General features: G+C 35.1%; 1 protein-coding gene across 7 annotated transcripts in view; it reads right to left on the minus strand.

The window, feature by feature from the left end:
• The window catches only part of WDR7 (WD repeat domain 7), a 388,004-nt gene that overhangs the window by 170,669 nt on the left and 202,560 nt on the right, over positions 1-14,775 (minus strand). For all 7 annotated transcript variants that reach the window (XM_067698977.1, XM_067698974.1, XM_067698978.1 and 4 more), the window contains one exon: positions 4,833-5,054. In XM_067698977.1, the coding sequence (XP_067555078.1) occupies positions 4,833-5,054 (222 nt within the window). The remainder of the gene's footprint in view (positions 1-4,832; positions 5,055-14,775) is intronic.

Genomic DNA, 14,775 nt, shown 5'->3' on the forward strand with positions numbered 1-14,775 from the left:
CATCAATGTGGATAATTGGAATTTGACTACATTATGAGTTTTCACAGAATGGCTTTACAAGGAAGGCTACAACTCCAGCAATTAAACTTCAAAAAATATTGTATCTTAATGGCCTTATCTCAGAATGAGGATAATAATTATTATCTCATTTAATAGGATGCCATAAAGACTAAATATTTAATGGTAGCAATACATTCTAAATGCCACATAAACAAATACCATAGCGATACATACAGTAACTTCTGCCAGGTTAACATTATAGCAGGTTAATATTACACAGAACTCATTGAAAAGAGCCCAAGTAACACACAGAACATTTAGACATCTGACTGTTTCCAATCAAGAGAGCAAGATGTGGGACTTCCCTGGTGGTCCAGTGGTTGGGACTCCTTGCTCCCAATGCAGGGGGCATGGGTTCAATCCCTGGTCGGGGAACTAAGATCCCACATGCCCCATGGCACAGACAAAAAATTTTTAAAATAAAATAAAATAAACCATCTATAGATTTCAAATAATCAAAAAAATTTTTTAAAAAGAGAGCAAGATTTAAACTGATAAACATAAATTTAATCAAGACATCCCAATTCTTAAAAATCCCCATGGTACGCAAATCTACCACCAAGGAATCTAAGACCTTTGAGGAAAAAAAAGGACAATGGGATGGAAGTTAAAAGAAACTCAGGGGCTTCCCTGGTGGCACAGTGGGTGAGAGTCCGCCTGCCGATGCAGGGGACACGGGTTCGTGCCCCGGTCCGGGAAGATCCCACATGCCACGGAGCGGCTGGGCCCGTGAGCCACGGCCGCTGAGCCTGCGCGTCCGAAGCCTGTGCTCCGCAACGGGAGAGGCCGCAACAGTGAGAGGCCCGTGTACCGCAAAAAAACAAAACAAACAATAATAAGAAACCCAGGAGATCTTGAAAATACTTTAAAATTATTAAAATAAAATAGGGCAACCATAATAAGAGGAAAATAACACGGACATTTTATACATTTTGAACTTGTTCCAATAGGTACTATATTATTCGTTTTTATATATGATTTCTGCTTGCTAAGAAACCTCTCAGAATCTGTCTTTTGTTACAATGAATTATAAATATTATTTGCTAAGAAACATTACCTTCTGCCCTATCTACATCTACATTCTTTATCCAAAGTGCTCAAAGAACAAACTTGATTCCAAAAGGCTTCACTATTTTAAATGTTTGGGTAAATTTTATTTCCCTTGCCTGGGAAAGTTGAGGTAGCCCCAGGCAAAAGTCCCTCCATAGCACGGCTCAGCCCAGGGTTTCCATCATGTCAGAAATAGGCTTTGGGACCCCTTTACTGTAGTTCAGCTCCCTGAATTTTAATAAACCAGAGAGCAATACTAAGACCCTTTGGTTCTTTTATCAATTCCTAGGGCTTCTTTGAAAAATCTCTATTTCTACTGTGCTATATAGCTTTTAAAAAATTGCCTCTTTTCAACTAACCCATTTCCTCTTTTTCTAGTTACAGCAGTAACAATTTGCAGATGAAACTATAAGTCAAAAGAAAAGACCTACAGAAGCAAATTCATGAATATCAGAATTTCATATAAAGATAAACTGTGGTTAGAAAACAGACGATAACAGTATTAGTCTAGATAACTAAGGTGTAAACTAATCTGCCTAGCAACCAACCAATGGCTTGGATGAAAATCAGTCAGCGATTCATTAATTTACGATGTTCCTACATTTATATACAGATACTAAGATAATAAGCTATATGAAAATTCCAGAGAAACAACATTTATGTTTACTTTCCTTGCAGGAAAATATAAAATACAAATGAATGCTGTTGAAATATTATATAAAACATGTTGGACTAAATCAGTAGCCTTCAAAATAAGTAATCCCTTCAAAAGGGAGCATCTTAAAACTTTTCAAGGAACACATAGTTTTGTAAGCACACGTAGTTTTAAGGCACAGTTAGTTTAAAGGAATTGATTTTGGGATGCTAAATATGCAAATTAACACCTTCACTAAAACTGTGAGGGGAGAAATTTTCTCTCTTCAAGGAAAATAATCAAGGATGTAAGATTTCTGACATTTAAAGGAAAGTCTGTCATGCAGTTTTTTTAATGGATGATTATGGATATCAAACAGTTATGCCGAATATTCTACTGAATATATTTAAAAGAACAATCGTTTTATTTTTAAATGTCAATATTCACAATAGCCTCAAAATTATACTTTTTGCAAATGTTTAAACTTACTATTAAAAAGTTTTAGCTGTCACACTATGGAGAACAGTATGGAGGTTCCTTAAAAAACTAAAAATGGAACTACCATACGACCCAGCAATCCCATTACTGGGCATATACCCGAGAAAACCATAATTTGAAAAGAGTCATGCACTACAATGTTCACTGCAGCTCTGTTTACAATAGCCAGGACATGGAAGCAACCTAAGTGTCCATCGACAGATGAATGGATAAAGATGTGTCACATATATACTATGGAATATTACTCAGCCATAAAAAGAAATGAAATTGAGTTATTTGTAGTGAGGTGGATGGACCTAGAGTCTGTCATACAGAGTGAAGTAAGTCAGAAAGAGAAAAACAAATACCGTATGCTAACACATATGTATAGAATCTAAAAAAAAAAAAAAAAAAAGGTTCTGACGAACTTAGGGGCAGGACAGGAATAAAGACACAGACATAGAGAATGGACTTGAGGACATGGAGAGGGGCAAGGGTAAGCTGGGACAAAGTGAGAGAGTGGCATGGACATATATACACTACCAAATGTAAAACAGATAGCTAGTGGGAAGTAGCTGCATAGCACAGGGAGATCAGCTCAGTGCTTTGTGACCACCTAGAGGGGTGGGATAAGGAGGGTGGGAGGGAGACGCAAGAGGGAGGAGATATGGGGGTACATGTATACATATAGCTGATTCACTTTGTTATAAAACAGAAACTAACACACCATTGTAAAGCAATTATACTCCAATAAAGATGTTAAAAAAACAAAAACGTTTTAGCTGTCAATATAAAAATGTGCAAGGGATTAACATTTCTTGATACTCATTAGAGAGATGGTTAGCAAAAAAGTTTGAAAGCCACTGGACTAAATCATGTCAAGGTTTCACTAACCTCTAGTATTCTAATGTCAAGATTCTAAATAAGGCTCTCTCTATATAAGTCCTAGGCTATCTGGAGTGACACAGAAAGGTTGGGCCCATTAAAGAGCCCTTGGTAGAGAAGGTGAGATTTGAGCAGGGTTTTATGAATGGAAAACAGGGAACCTGAAGAACCTGGGAAAAGATGAAGAGGCCTCTGCAGGAGAGGGGAAGTGGATGTGCCCGGGGGGAAAATGGGAAGAGTGTGGGTTTTCAGGTCTCAAGAAGCTTGAGTTCAAATTCAGGTTTTACTACATTTTGGCTGAGCTACTTTGAAGAAATCTTCATTTCTATTTTGATGATCAAACGAAGAGACAGAAAATAAATTTTTAAATTATAAACTAATAGCACATGTTAGTCATTAAACCCTTTTCCGCAGAAATCATTGAGCAGTAGCAGTTTACACAATGGTCAAAAGCATGAGCTCTAGAACCAACAGCGTGTGTTAAGAGAAAAACTGCCATTTCCTGGAGGAAGGATCTCAGCCAGGTTAACGAAACCTTATGTGTAAAATGGAAATAATTGAGGAACAGCCCACTTGATAGGGTTATTGTGAGGATTAAGTGAGTTAGTGCATGTAAAGAGCTTAAAATCATGCTCAAAAGAATTACGTGGTTGCTTTATTATTGTTGGTGGTGGTATTCCTATTATTACTCCCTGATTCTCAATGTCAAACAGAGGTCAAGAGATTACCAACCACTAATACGTATTTGTTGGATTAAGAATCTAAAAAGGGGTTGGGGTCTGGTGGGGAGGGAGGATAGGCAGGCCGCTAAGTCTGTAGGAGGGCTTTAATAATAAAGCCGCCAAAATGGCTCCCTGGTTTCTCCGGAAAAGTATGTGACAATGATCTGGTGAACTTCTCTGCTGTCATAACTAACAAAGTAGCCTATATCTCTTCCCCTTTGCTTAAAAGCCAAAACCCCAAAAGAACACACTGCAATTTACGCTACAAAGAATATCTTGATATAATCGGTAGGATTATATTTGGTAGTTAAGATGGCACATTTGTTAGAAATGATTCTGCAATATGGTAGGTACATTCTGTCCTTACCTAAGGGAGTTCTGACACTAAAGGACCAAAAGACCTCATTATAAAATACCCTTACCTATTATTAACACACCAACCACAGAACCAAAAGTAGCAATATGACACAAACCCTTTGAGCTCTGAATGTAATTTTTTAGTCATTATTGGAATAATTTTATTGGAATACTTTTTAAATTACAAAAGTAATTCGTAGTTCCTCATTCACATTCTTTAAAATACATAAATATATATTTATACACACACACACACACACACACACACACACACTTTTTAAAAAATAAAAAATTGGTTCTCCACCCCTGACTTTTCAAATCACATTCAGGACAAGATGCATAGTTTTTCAGAAATTATTTTAGAAGTTAGAAGTTTTGGCTAAAGTCTTGACCAAAATGTGGAAACACAAAGCTCAGAAATGTGTTATTTTAAGAAAAGCATTTAAAAGACCATGTTTTAACTTTTAAAAAGAAGTCCCAGAACTATAACTACAGGGTAATGTGCCAAATAGATTGTGCTGCTTTCCAATGTCATTTAAGCATTCTATCTGAGCTAAAACTCAGGATATGTTCAATATTCTGAGATTTTGTTAACAGGTAATATGTACTGAGAAGCAATAGATCGGCATTAGGAATTTTTAACTTACAAGTATGTCTGGCCAGTGAGTAGTTGGATCCACCACTAGTCAAACCAAATCCCTCAGGAATTTGACTAGAGCTTCGAGGTCTGGTCAGCAGTTTAGGAGGTTCAATTTCTGCACCAAATTCAGCTCCTATTACTCCTAGTAAAACAATAGCAGTAGCTTGCTTTCGTCTTTCCTCATAAGATGTGGAAATTTTTTTCATTTGTGGGACACTTGATAAGCAACCTGAAAACCAAAACATAAGAATAGAAATTAAAAGACTATCAATACATATGATAAGAAACACATTCCAGATTGGTCACTCAGGAATGAACAGGCTTTTCAACAAATGGCACTGGGACAACTGGTTTTCCATGTGCAAAAGAATGAAATTGGATTTCTACCTCTCACCATGTAAGAAAATCAACTCAAAATGGATTACAGTCCTAAATATAAGAGCTAAAACTAAATAACTTACAGAAAAAAAAAGAGATGTATATTTTTTCATGATCTTGGGTTACACAATGATTTCTTAGATATTATAGCAAAAGCATGAGTAATTAAAATTTTTTTTTAAATTGAACTTCAGTATTAAAAGCTTTTGAGCTTCAAATGACATAATTAGGAAAGTAAAAAGAACATACAGACTGAGAGAAAATACTGCAAATTATATATCTAATAAGGGATTGTATCCAGAATACTTAAGGACCTCTTCTTACAACTCAATATTTAGAAAATCCAACTTTTAAAATGAGCAACCAATTTAAATAGATATTTCTCCAAAGATATATGAATGGCCAATATGCATATTAAAGCTGCTCAACATCATTGGTCCTTAGAAAAATGGAAATCGAAACCACAGTGAGATACCACTTCACATCTACTAGAATGGCTGCAATTAAAAGGACCGACCATGACATGTATTACTGAGTCTGTACAGAAATTGAATCTCTCATGCATTGCTGGTGGCAATGTACAATGATACAACTATTAATACTTTGGAAAATAGTTTGGCAGTTAGAGTTATAACATATGGTCCAGCAATCCCACTCCTAGGTATCTACCCAAGAGGAGTGAAAACAAACGTACACATAAAGACTTGTACATGAATGTCCATAGCAGCATTATTCATAAGAGCCAAAAAGTAGAAACAACTCAAAAGTCCATCAGCTGATAAACGTCTAAACAAAATGTGCTACACCCATCCAATAAAATATTATTCAGCGATAAAAAGGTTCTTTTTTTCCTTTTGTCATTCTATACTACTGCAAGTAAGGCAGGGAATGACAAAAGGGTAAGCTAAATAGGTACTGGAACAAGAGGCCTTTGTAGAGCAAGCTGAAGACTTTTAACTTTAGGCTAATGGAAAGCCACTGAACAATTCTGTATAAACTGGTTACTTGAGATTTATTGTCAGAAAGCTTATGATAGCAGTAGTATGGGAGGGGGACTGTGAGGTAAAGCAAGACTGGTGTCAAGTAGAAGCAAAAGACGGCTCATGCAATGGTCAAGTGGAAAACAGTGAGCACCAGTGGTGGCAGAATTCACGATTCATTCCATCAGCTACTCAGTCATTCAGCATATAAGGACCAAAGATGGAGTGTGTGCATGGCATTATGCAAATATGAACTAATGAATTGATACGGGATGAATTAAGATGAATTAATAGGGATAAGAAAAGCAAAGTCCCTGTCCTCATTGAATTTAGAGGCAACTAAACAGGAATTAGAAATGTAAAGGTGAAAAATCAATGAGAACTTTATGGTCTAAGAGAACAGTACGTGTAAGAACCTAAAGCATAAAGAATTTGTTGATTTCTATTGCAAGAGTAGGCCATGGGGCTGGAATGCTACAAGCAAGAAGGGAATGGTAGAACGTGAGGCGACAGTCAGGAAAGGGGCAAATCATAGATGACTCTACTGGTCATATTCGCATTGTTCAATCCTTTGAACAACGGAATTTAGGGTTTTAGAAAAACACTCTGAGCGTGTACGAAGAATGCTGGAAATGAGATGAGCAATAAACAGGGTATTGTAGAAATGAAAGTGAGAGATTCAGGTTGGTTTGGTGTTGGGATGTTAAATAGGAGATGCAGAGAAGTGGATGGCTTCCGGATCCTGGTGAGGTCTGGGTAGTTGATAGAAACACTACAGAAAGATATTTGGTGTCATGCTCTGAATCCTTTAAAAAATCCTCATTAACTAAAACAAAAGTAAAACAAAATTTTTAAAACCCTTGCAAGAGAGGTAAGTCTGGCCCTTCCAGAAGCCAAATTAAAAAAAAAAAAAATACCTAGAGCACAAGGCTTCTTAGTATACTTAAATTCCATTTATTTAGCTGTGCTGAGAGACAGAATAGGATGTGGGCAAGAAGACCCAGCTGAATCTAAGAAATGGAAATGGAAAGATATTACAAAGATGTGAAGAGTTGGAAAGGAATCATTGAGTAAAAAAGTGGCATTAAAGCTCTTAAGGAAAAATGGGCGATTAGTTATCTAGGAAGCTGAGGTGGTAACGTCAAAGAGTAGTTACTGTTTATTTGAATTCCAAGAAAATTTTGGTGCGATTGAGAACGAAAAAGATTTGCTCTTGTTGTTGCTATAGTTTCTTAGCTTCTGCATGTCACATTTTATTGTTTAAAAAAAAAAGTTAGTTTAGGAAAATTGCCATTAGTTTTAAAGCATGTATAGAAAGACAAAATCTGAAATGAGACAACAGAAAATAGATCCATCTTTAAAAATATTCTAATTCTTTCATGTAAAATTTTAGCTATTATTTTCCTAATTTGCTTTATTATGTTTGGTGTATTTCAAATTACATGCAGACAACTTTATAATAATGTTCCCCCAATGTTATAAAATTATTTTATAACTTCCAAAGTCATATTTCATGAATTAACATTTCTTGTAAAAAGCTTCAATTAAAATGTTTAAGAATATTTCAGTTACATAAGACAAATCTTCCAATCTGATACCATAGTATGCAGTTCTGTCTCTTCATGGATATTTTTTCTAACTTTTTAAAGACAAACAGGAAATGTTAGTAAAAGTATTAGCATGTACACGTGAGTACAGATTCAAAGTATGACACTGATCTGTGATAGTTTATAGTAACCAAAGGGGGAAAACACCCTAAAAGCTTAACCATACTAAAAAGGAAGAAAAATCAATAATCACTGCCTCTGTGTTTAGAAGGATGAAAATAGACCCTAATTCTAGACAAAGTGATATTTAACAGTTTGATAATCTATACCTCAGCACATGCATTTAAAACCAACTTTATTTCTGTACAGGAACAGACACAAGGAGTAAGAGCTTTGGGCGACTACATCTAGATTCCTGTAGTATATATTTTATTCTTTACATAGTCTTCTTGAAACAGGAAGCCAACCAAGCTCCCCTCCCCCCTTGTCTCAGCAAGAGCATGCTCCATAACAATAGTTCAAAGGAAAGCTCTATTCTGCAGTTGCACTGATTGTTCTGTCAGCTGACCTCTGCAGAGGGGAATTGCTAACCGCTGCCTTGCTCCTTAGCTGACAAATGAATGATCGCAGCTCCATCTATTTTCACTATGGCTGCCTCTAGCCCAGGTGCTCAGACAGAGAGCCCGGTGTGACATCTTAGATCAAGATGAATTGGCACAAACTCCTGATCCAAGATTGTTTTATACCATTTAATTTAGTTTCTTCCCCTGCTTGGATGAGCACAGCTCTGGTTATGGATTTCTATTCTAATGTACTGAAGCAGGCCCTGAAAGAAGCCAATGAAGCAGCTGCTGGAGCAAGGGACTGCAGGGATACTGATCAATAGGCAAGGCATTGACCCCAGCCGGTCAGCCTCTGCAACAGCCATGCTCGAAGGGGGAGGGGGCACGGAGCACACATGGGCTGCTTCCAGTAGGAAATTAAACAACAGGGGCATTTGGAGAGCTCCACCTCCACCCTGGTCCCCCTCCTCCTCTGCGTTCCTTTTGTTTAATTACCTCCATCTTGTCCTAACTCCCACTTCCTGGGAAGGAATTAAGACTTTAGGGAAGTTTTAATAACGTCCTTTAAAACTGCCATTTGTAAATTTTATTCTTAAGCTAATAGAAAGAATCCTAACAGGTGCCCTCTGCTAAGTGGCCAAAATATGAAATCTTAATTAGCTGTCAAGTACATCTCTTGGTGTAACTTAAAGTTTGGCATGTGCACAAGCTCATAAGAACACTGTCCAACTGGCTATGAACACTACTGATGCTGAAATTCTATGGTATGTAATTTTTATCAGTGCTCAGGGCTGAAAAGATGATAGCTCTTTGTTAACATGGAAAGAAGTAAGAACAAGAAAAGGATCCCCTAAAAGAGACACTGACTGATTAGTAAATGTATAAGGTGACAGATGCCCATCCCTGCTACTATTCTAACAACAACACAGCAATTTCTGATTCTTTATTTTTTTTCAAATTTGGAAACATTTAAAATTATTGGCTTCGCCTGTGTTTTCTCCTAAATAATACAAGATATACACAATTAGCTGCAATGTTTTCCTACGAATAAATTGACAACCAAATAGGAGATTCTGAGATATTAAAAATAAGATAATTCTGCAAAAGTAGATCTTTCTACAGTTTCATTCATCTCATGAAAATTTGGTGTTTTTTCACAGAGACATGCCTCCATTTAATCATGCTAAAGGGTGACACGGAGATCCATTTTCCTGACAGGACGGTTGATCACCCTATCACAGTAAGAAAATTAATACCTTCAACTAGCCCTGTGTGGAAAACGGAAGCTACCTGCAATGGTAAAGGACATAAATGTTCTAAATTTGAAGTTGCAGACAGAATACTTGTTCTGTGTGAAAATAATGTTTCCTCATTATTGGGTTACTTTAAACAAAATATGAGCCTTTGATTTTATTAAAACAACCATTTAATTCATACAGTGTTCCTCAAAAGTACATAATTGTCTTTAGATTTAGCATAAATGACCCTAGCTTTCCAGGAGCAGGAGTAAATCCTTTACTTACAGCTTAACTAGAACACAGGTAAAATGTTTGAGAAGTTTAAGCTATTTAAAGGGCTGCGAGATATTGATTACTTCATTTAAAAAGCAGTCAGAGAGTGCAACCAAGAGGTCAAGATAAATTTAACAGTTTGAAGCACTTTACTAAATAACTCTAAAGATCATGTTAATTGGCTTTGTGCAGTTCCAGGGTAAAATTAATTTTATCCTAGCTTACAATAAAAGGATTAAAAGACATATTAAGTTCTTCAGTTTTAACTGGAATAGGAATCAATGGATTTGAATTAAGGCTAAGGGCGGTTTTATGAGAGATGGCCTACCAGCAGATACTTTATATCTGCTATTAGCCATATATTGATGGAGCTCTGTTATTGTATTAGGTATTAAAACCTTAGAGAAGAATATTCCACCAATTACTACTCTGAGAATATACTTTAAGAATTGGGTGATTTGATCTGGAAACATTGCCGTCAAAAATTTGATTCTTTGTTTAGGATTCAGTATCAGAATGCTTTTTATAGCTGACTTATCTATGTTACAATGTCTATAATTCTAATAAAAATTAATGAAATGATGTAAAGTCCATCATAATTCACTTCGAGATTATAACTATATTTAAAACTGTATTACAAGCATTATCATTAGGGTTTTTTAAACCAAAACATTACATTCAGATTAATTTTAGCACACCAACTTTATGCTAGAAATTCCTGGCAATAATAGAGTCCAAGAGACACTCATAATGATACAAATATTTCCTGCATTTGATATAAATTTCAATATACTCTAAAACATCACTCTCAAAATTCAGAAATGTCTATTTATTATAGTAAAATGGAAGTACAATTTTAAATGTTTTTTCTTCACTCTTTCATTATTTAACAATATGTTTTGGAACTATATAATAGAAAAATAAATTGCTTTTACTATGAGCTGCCTAGCAAAGCAAAAAATACAATTCATAGTTAATAGGTATATGTGTTAATATATTATTAAATAACTGGCTTTGTAAGACTTTATAGGAATGACTGGGAAAAAGTAAGTTGCAAGATCTCACAGCAGAAAACTATTCAAAGGGCAGCATGTAAAGACTACTTAAAATAATAATTTGGATGAAGCTAGAAAATAGTTTCTACTGTAGTTCTTTACAACTCTTTTATGTGCAGTAAAGTGTATCTGCTAATATTAGGTTATGATTAATTATTAAAGAACAAAAGTAAATTTAGCAAAGTGAACTTTGTTAACACAGGCAATCTTAAAGACAAGGGAACTTTCAGAATTAAGACACATGATTTACTATTTACAGTGTGAAGCTCTACAAATATTAGCCAATAAAAGTACAAAAAATTTCTTTCTTTTTTCAGACCAATAAAATATTCTTCCAAATTTTCATTTTTATCTGTTTCTCTTTTCTCAGCCCCACTGACATTTTAAACGTGATGGGGTATTATCAGCAGATATTAGGAAAAACATATATAAAATTGTATATTAGGTAAAGATGAGTTTAAATAGTACAGGACAGTGAAATATGTCAAATGAAAATATATTTTAATACATTTCGGAACTTAAACAACAGAAGTACCTAAAAGAAATTAGATCTTCAAATGTGAGTTGAGTTCTAATTGTTTCTTACATGTACTTTAATAAAAGTAATTTCTACTTACTTCTGACTACTATCTAAATTAATATACCTAGTTGCCTAATGGAATATTAATTTATTTTTAAGATATGCCTTTTAAATAATTATACTGTGCTAATCAAAAACATTAATTTTACAAATACATATACACATTGGTGTACATAATTATATGCACACACATTAAGTATACAACATTCTTAGCTTTAGTGTCTTGATACCCTGAGCTAAAAGCATATTTTTGAAATTTTAAAATCTATGTTTTAATCTATGTTTTAAATCATAATGAGAAAAATGTTGGCCCTCGGTGGCATTTTCACAGTTGTAAATAAATTGTTTCCACATGTTTAGCCAGAGCATTCCCCATACCTATTGGCTGCTACTCTTAGGGTTGCTTAAGACTGGATAAAGTACAATGCCATAAAAATGTCAAATTTTACTCCATATGTAATTGTAATCTTCCAAATAAGCTTTATTAACAATAGTTAAGGACTTCCCTGGTGGCGCAGTGGTTAAGAATCTGCCTGCCAATGCAAGGGACACAGGTTTGAGCCCTGGCCCAGGAAGATCCCACATGCCACGGAGCGACTAAGCTCGCACACCACAACTACTGAGCCTGCTCTCTAGAGCCCGCGAGCCACAACTACTGAGGCCCTGTGCCACAACTACTGAAGCCCGCACACCTAGACTCCGTGCTCCACAACGAGAAGCCACCGCAGTGAGAAGCCCGTGCACTGCAGCAAAGAGTAGCCCTCCGCTCACCGCAACTTGAGAAAGCCCACTCACAGCCACGAAGACCCAATGCAGCCAAAAAAATAAATAAAAATAAATAAATGTATTAAAAAAACAATATTTAAAATAAGGAAAAATCTTTTGATATTAATTTATTTTTAAGACAATTTGGTCTTAAAATGGTATAGTATTCCACTAATTAGATTTAAGTTTCCAATATACCACAGTTTTCAGTTGAATACTTCAAAGATGAATTTGTTAAATGGAAACATAAAAAGACATAGATTGGTGACAATCAGCATGTGAAAAAGAACTCAAAGATGTCACTCTCTTTGGTGGTGAATGCAGGTTTCATAAGCTCACAAAGAGAATCTGAGTCTATGCCGTTGAAAACTTATGTAATTAAGTTCCCTTTCTTAAGCCACGTGCTTTTGTATGAATATTATTTTCACTTTTGTTGACACAACTTAGAACACTGAAAAATCTTCCATTTTTTACAAAATGTGGCAACTAAATTTTGATAATATGGAAAAACAATAAAATGGCAGATGGTTATATGGCCAACATGTAAATTTCTACCTGTGTTTCTGATGTAAATAAAATAAAATAAAACATGGAAGTTTTTGAATCTTCCTCTCTACCTCCTTGGGAAAAACAGATGTACTGATTAAAAATGACAATCATGGGGAACTTCAACATTTACTTCTAAACTCTCATATTATTACCAAAGCTAGTATATGTTGTGTAGAATACTCTCACTCCACCGTCAGCATAACCGTTCCCTCCACTGCATTAAAAATATTTTTTAGTTGCTTTGTGACACATCTGCCAGTGCTTTCCTCACACCTACTGACGGGGCACATGGAAGCTGCTCCCCAAACGTATGAGGCTTTTGCTGTTTTTGGTGCTGCTGCTCTATCCGCACGCCACCGCCCCACCGCCCCGCACCCCGACTTGAAAACTGAAGTAAACAAACATGCTATTAATTTGTATGCATGCTCGATGGCCCCCTGCTGGACCATAATAGGTTCTGCAAATGCATACATCTTTCTACGGCTGCTGATTAAGCCATTTTAAAATAATGCCTCTCGCACATAGATGTATTGTGTGTGTGTGTGTGCATTTCAGAAAATACCTCACATCTATTTTCTACAAAATCAGATAAAAGCAGAAGAAATGCACACTCCAAAATGATGCTCTTTTGCAAAGGGAATTTAATATTATCACTGTCTTAGGGGTATGTCAATTATTTTGAAAATTAGAAACCTTAAGCTTTGAGAGCAACTTGTATGTTTTTAGAGCAGTTCTTGTAACAATTTCTTATTCTTAACACAGACAAGTTCTACACCCATGTTCCACGATCTGCATTATCTTATTTTTCTCCTTATTCTCTACCTGACCATCAAAAAAATCTAATTTTTTCCTTTTCCTTTTCCTTTTAGTGCAAACATTCTCAGTTTGGAAGAAAACTGGATTTAAAAAATTCCAAATATCTATCTAAGGCATGTACGTAATCAGGAATCTTGTAGCTAATAATTATCAAGAATAATGTTCAATTCTTGGTTCACTTTACCTTTCAAGGGTGAATCTGAGATACAGGTCAAGTTTTAAAAACCACGAATTTTAACATTAAGAAGACCATTATTAGTTTTTTCATGAGGAAAGAAATATTTCAGAAATAGTGGTTAGTGGCTTGTAAAATTAGATAAATCTGAAAACATAGCAAATAATTCTCAATTTTTTTCATACAGTTAATGTTCAGAAAAAGGCAATTTCTGCAATGAGATTTACTTACAACACTGAAATAGACATGATGATGTATTTCTTTAAAAGATCAAATGGAACACATGAGACAACATTTGGTGGACTCTTAGAATACACTCTATGAAGATTTTATACCTGTGTGTTACAGCACATGGAGAAATAAACTGTTACACCTGAGGTCACTTTTATTCATAAAATGACAAATCATTTACTGGACTCACTTGAAAAACATTTTCATCTAGGTAATTTCTATCAACTCAGTGATATAAAAGCAGATGAAAAGGGATAACTGCCTTGTTCTACCTTTAAGAAGTTAACACATACATCTGTTCATTTATAAGAAGTATTTGTAGTATTCATAGTTTTGAATTAAATATACATTTGGTCACAATAATGAAACAATGACAGGTAACTGAAAGTTACCATTTTTAAAAATGTTTGTTTAAAGTAAATTAGAACTTCTAAGGGATTTCTTGCTTTTATTTTTCTCAGTAGGTTACTTTATAACATTTCTACAATTTTGAGAAATAATCTTCTTATTCACATGTTATTTTTTCTTCTGCCTTCTTCACTATAAGTGTTAAGCAGGCGTAATGAATGCATAGTCAGGGGTAACGTAATATCTTGGGAATTAATGGCCACACCTTTGAAGTAACAGATCTAGGAAAAGTTGTGGTGGTTAAGCCAAAAGTAAAGTTTTATAATAAAGACTTTAATAACCTAGTCCACATTTAGCAGAAATGTAGCAGAAATACAGAAGATTTTATCTTTTCTTAAAGCCTCCTGTGTGTTAGTAAAATTTGATATAGATTAACATACAATTCCTAACAA

Source organism: Pseudorca crassidens, chromosome 12 (assembly GCF_039906515.1).
Source record: "Pseudorca crassidens isolate mPseCra1 chromosome 12, mPseCra1.hap1, whole genome shotgun sequence".
Taxonomy (NCBI): Eukaryota; Metazoa; Chordata; class Mammalia; order Artiodactyla; family Delphinidae; genus Pseudorca; species Pseudorca crassidens.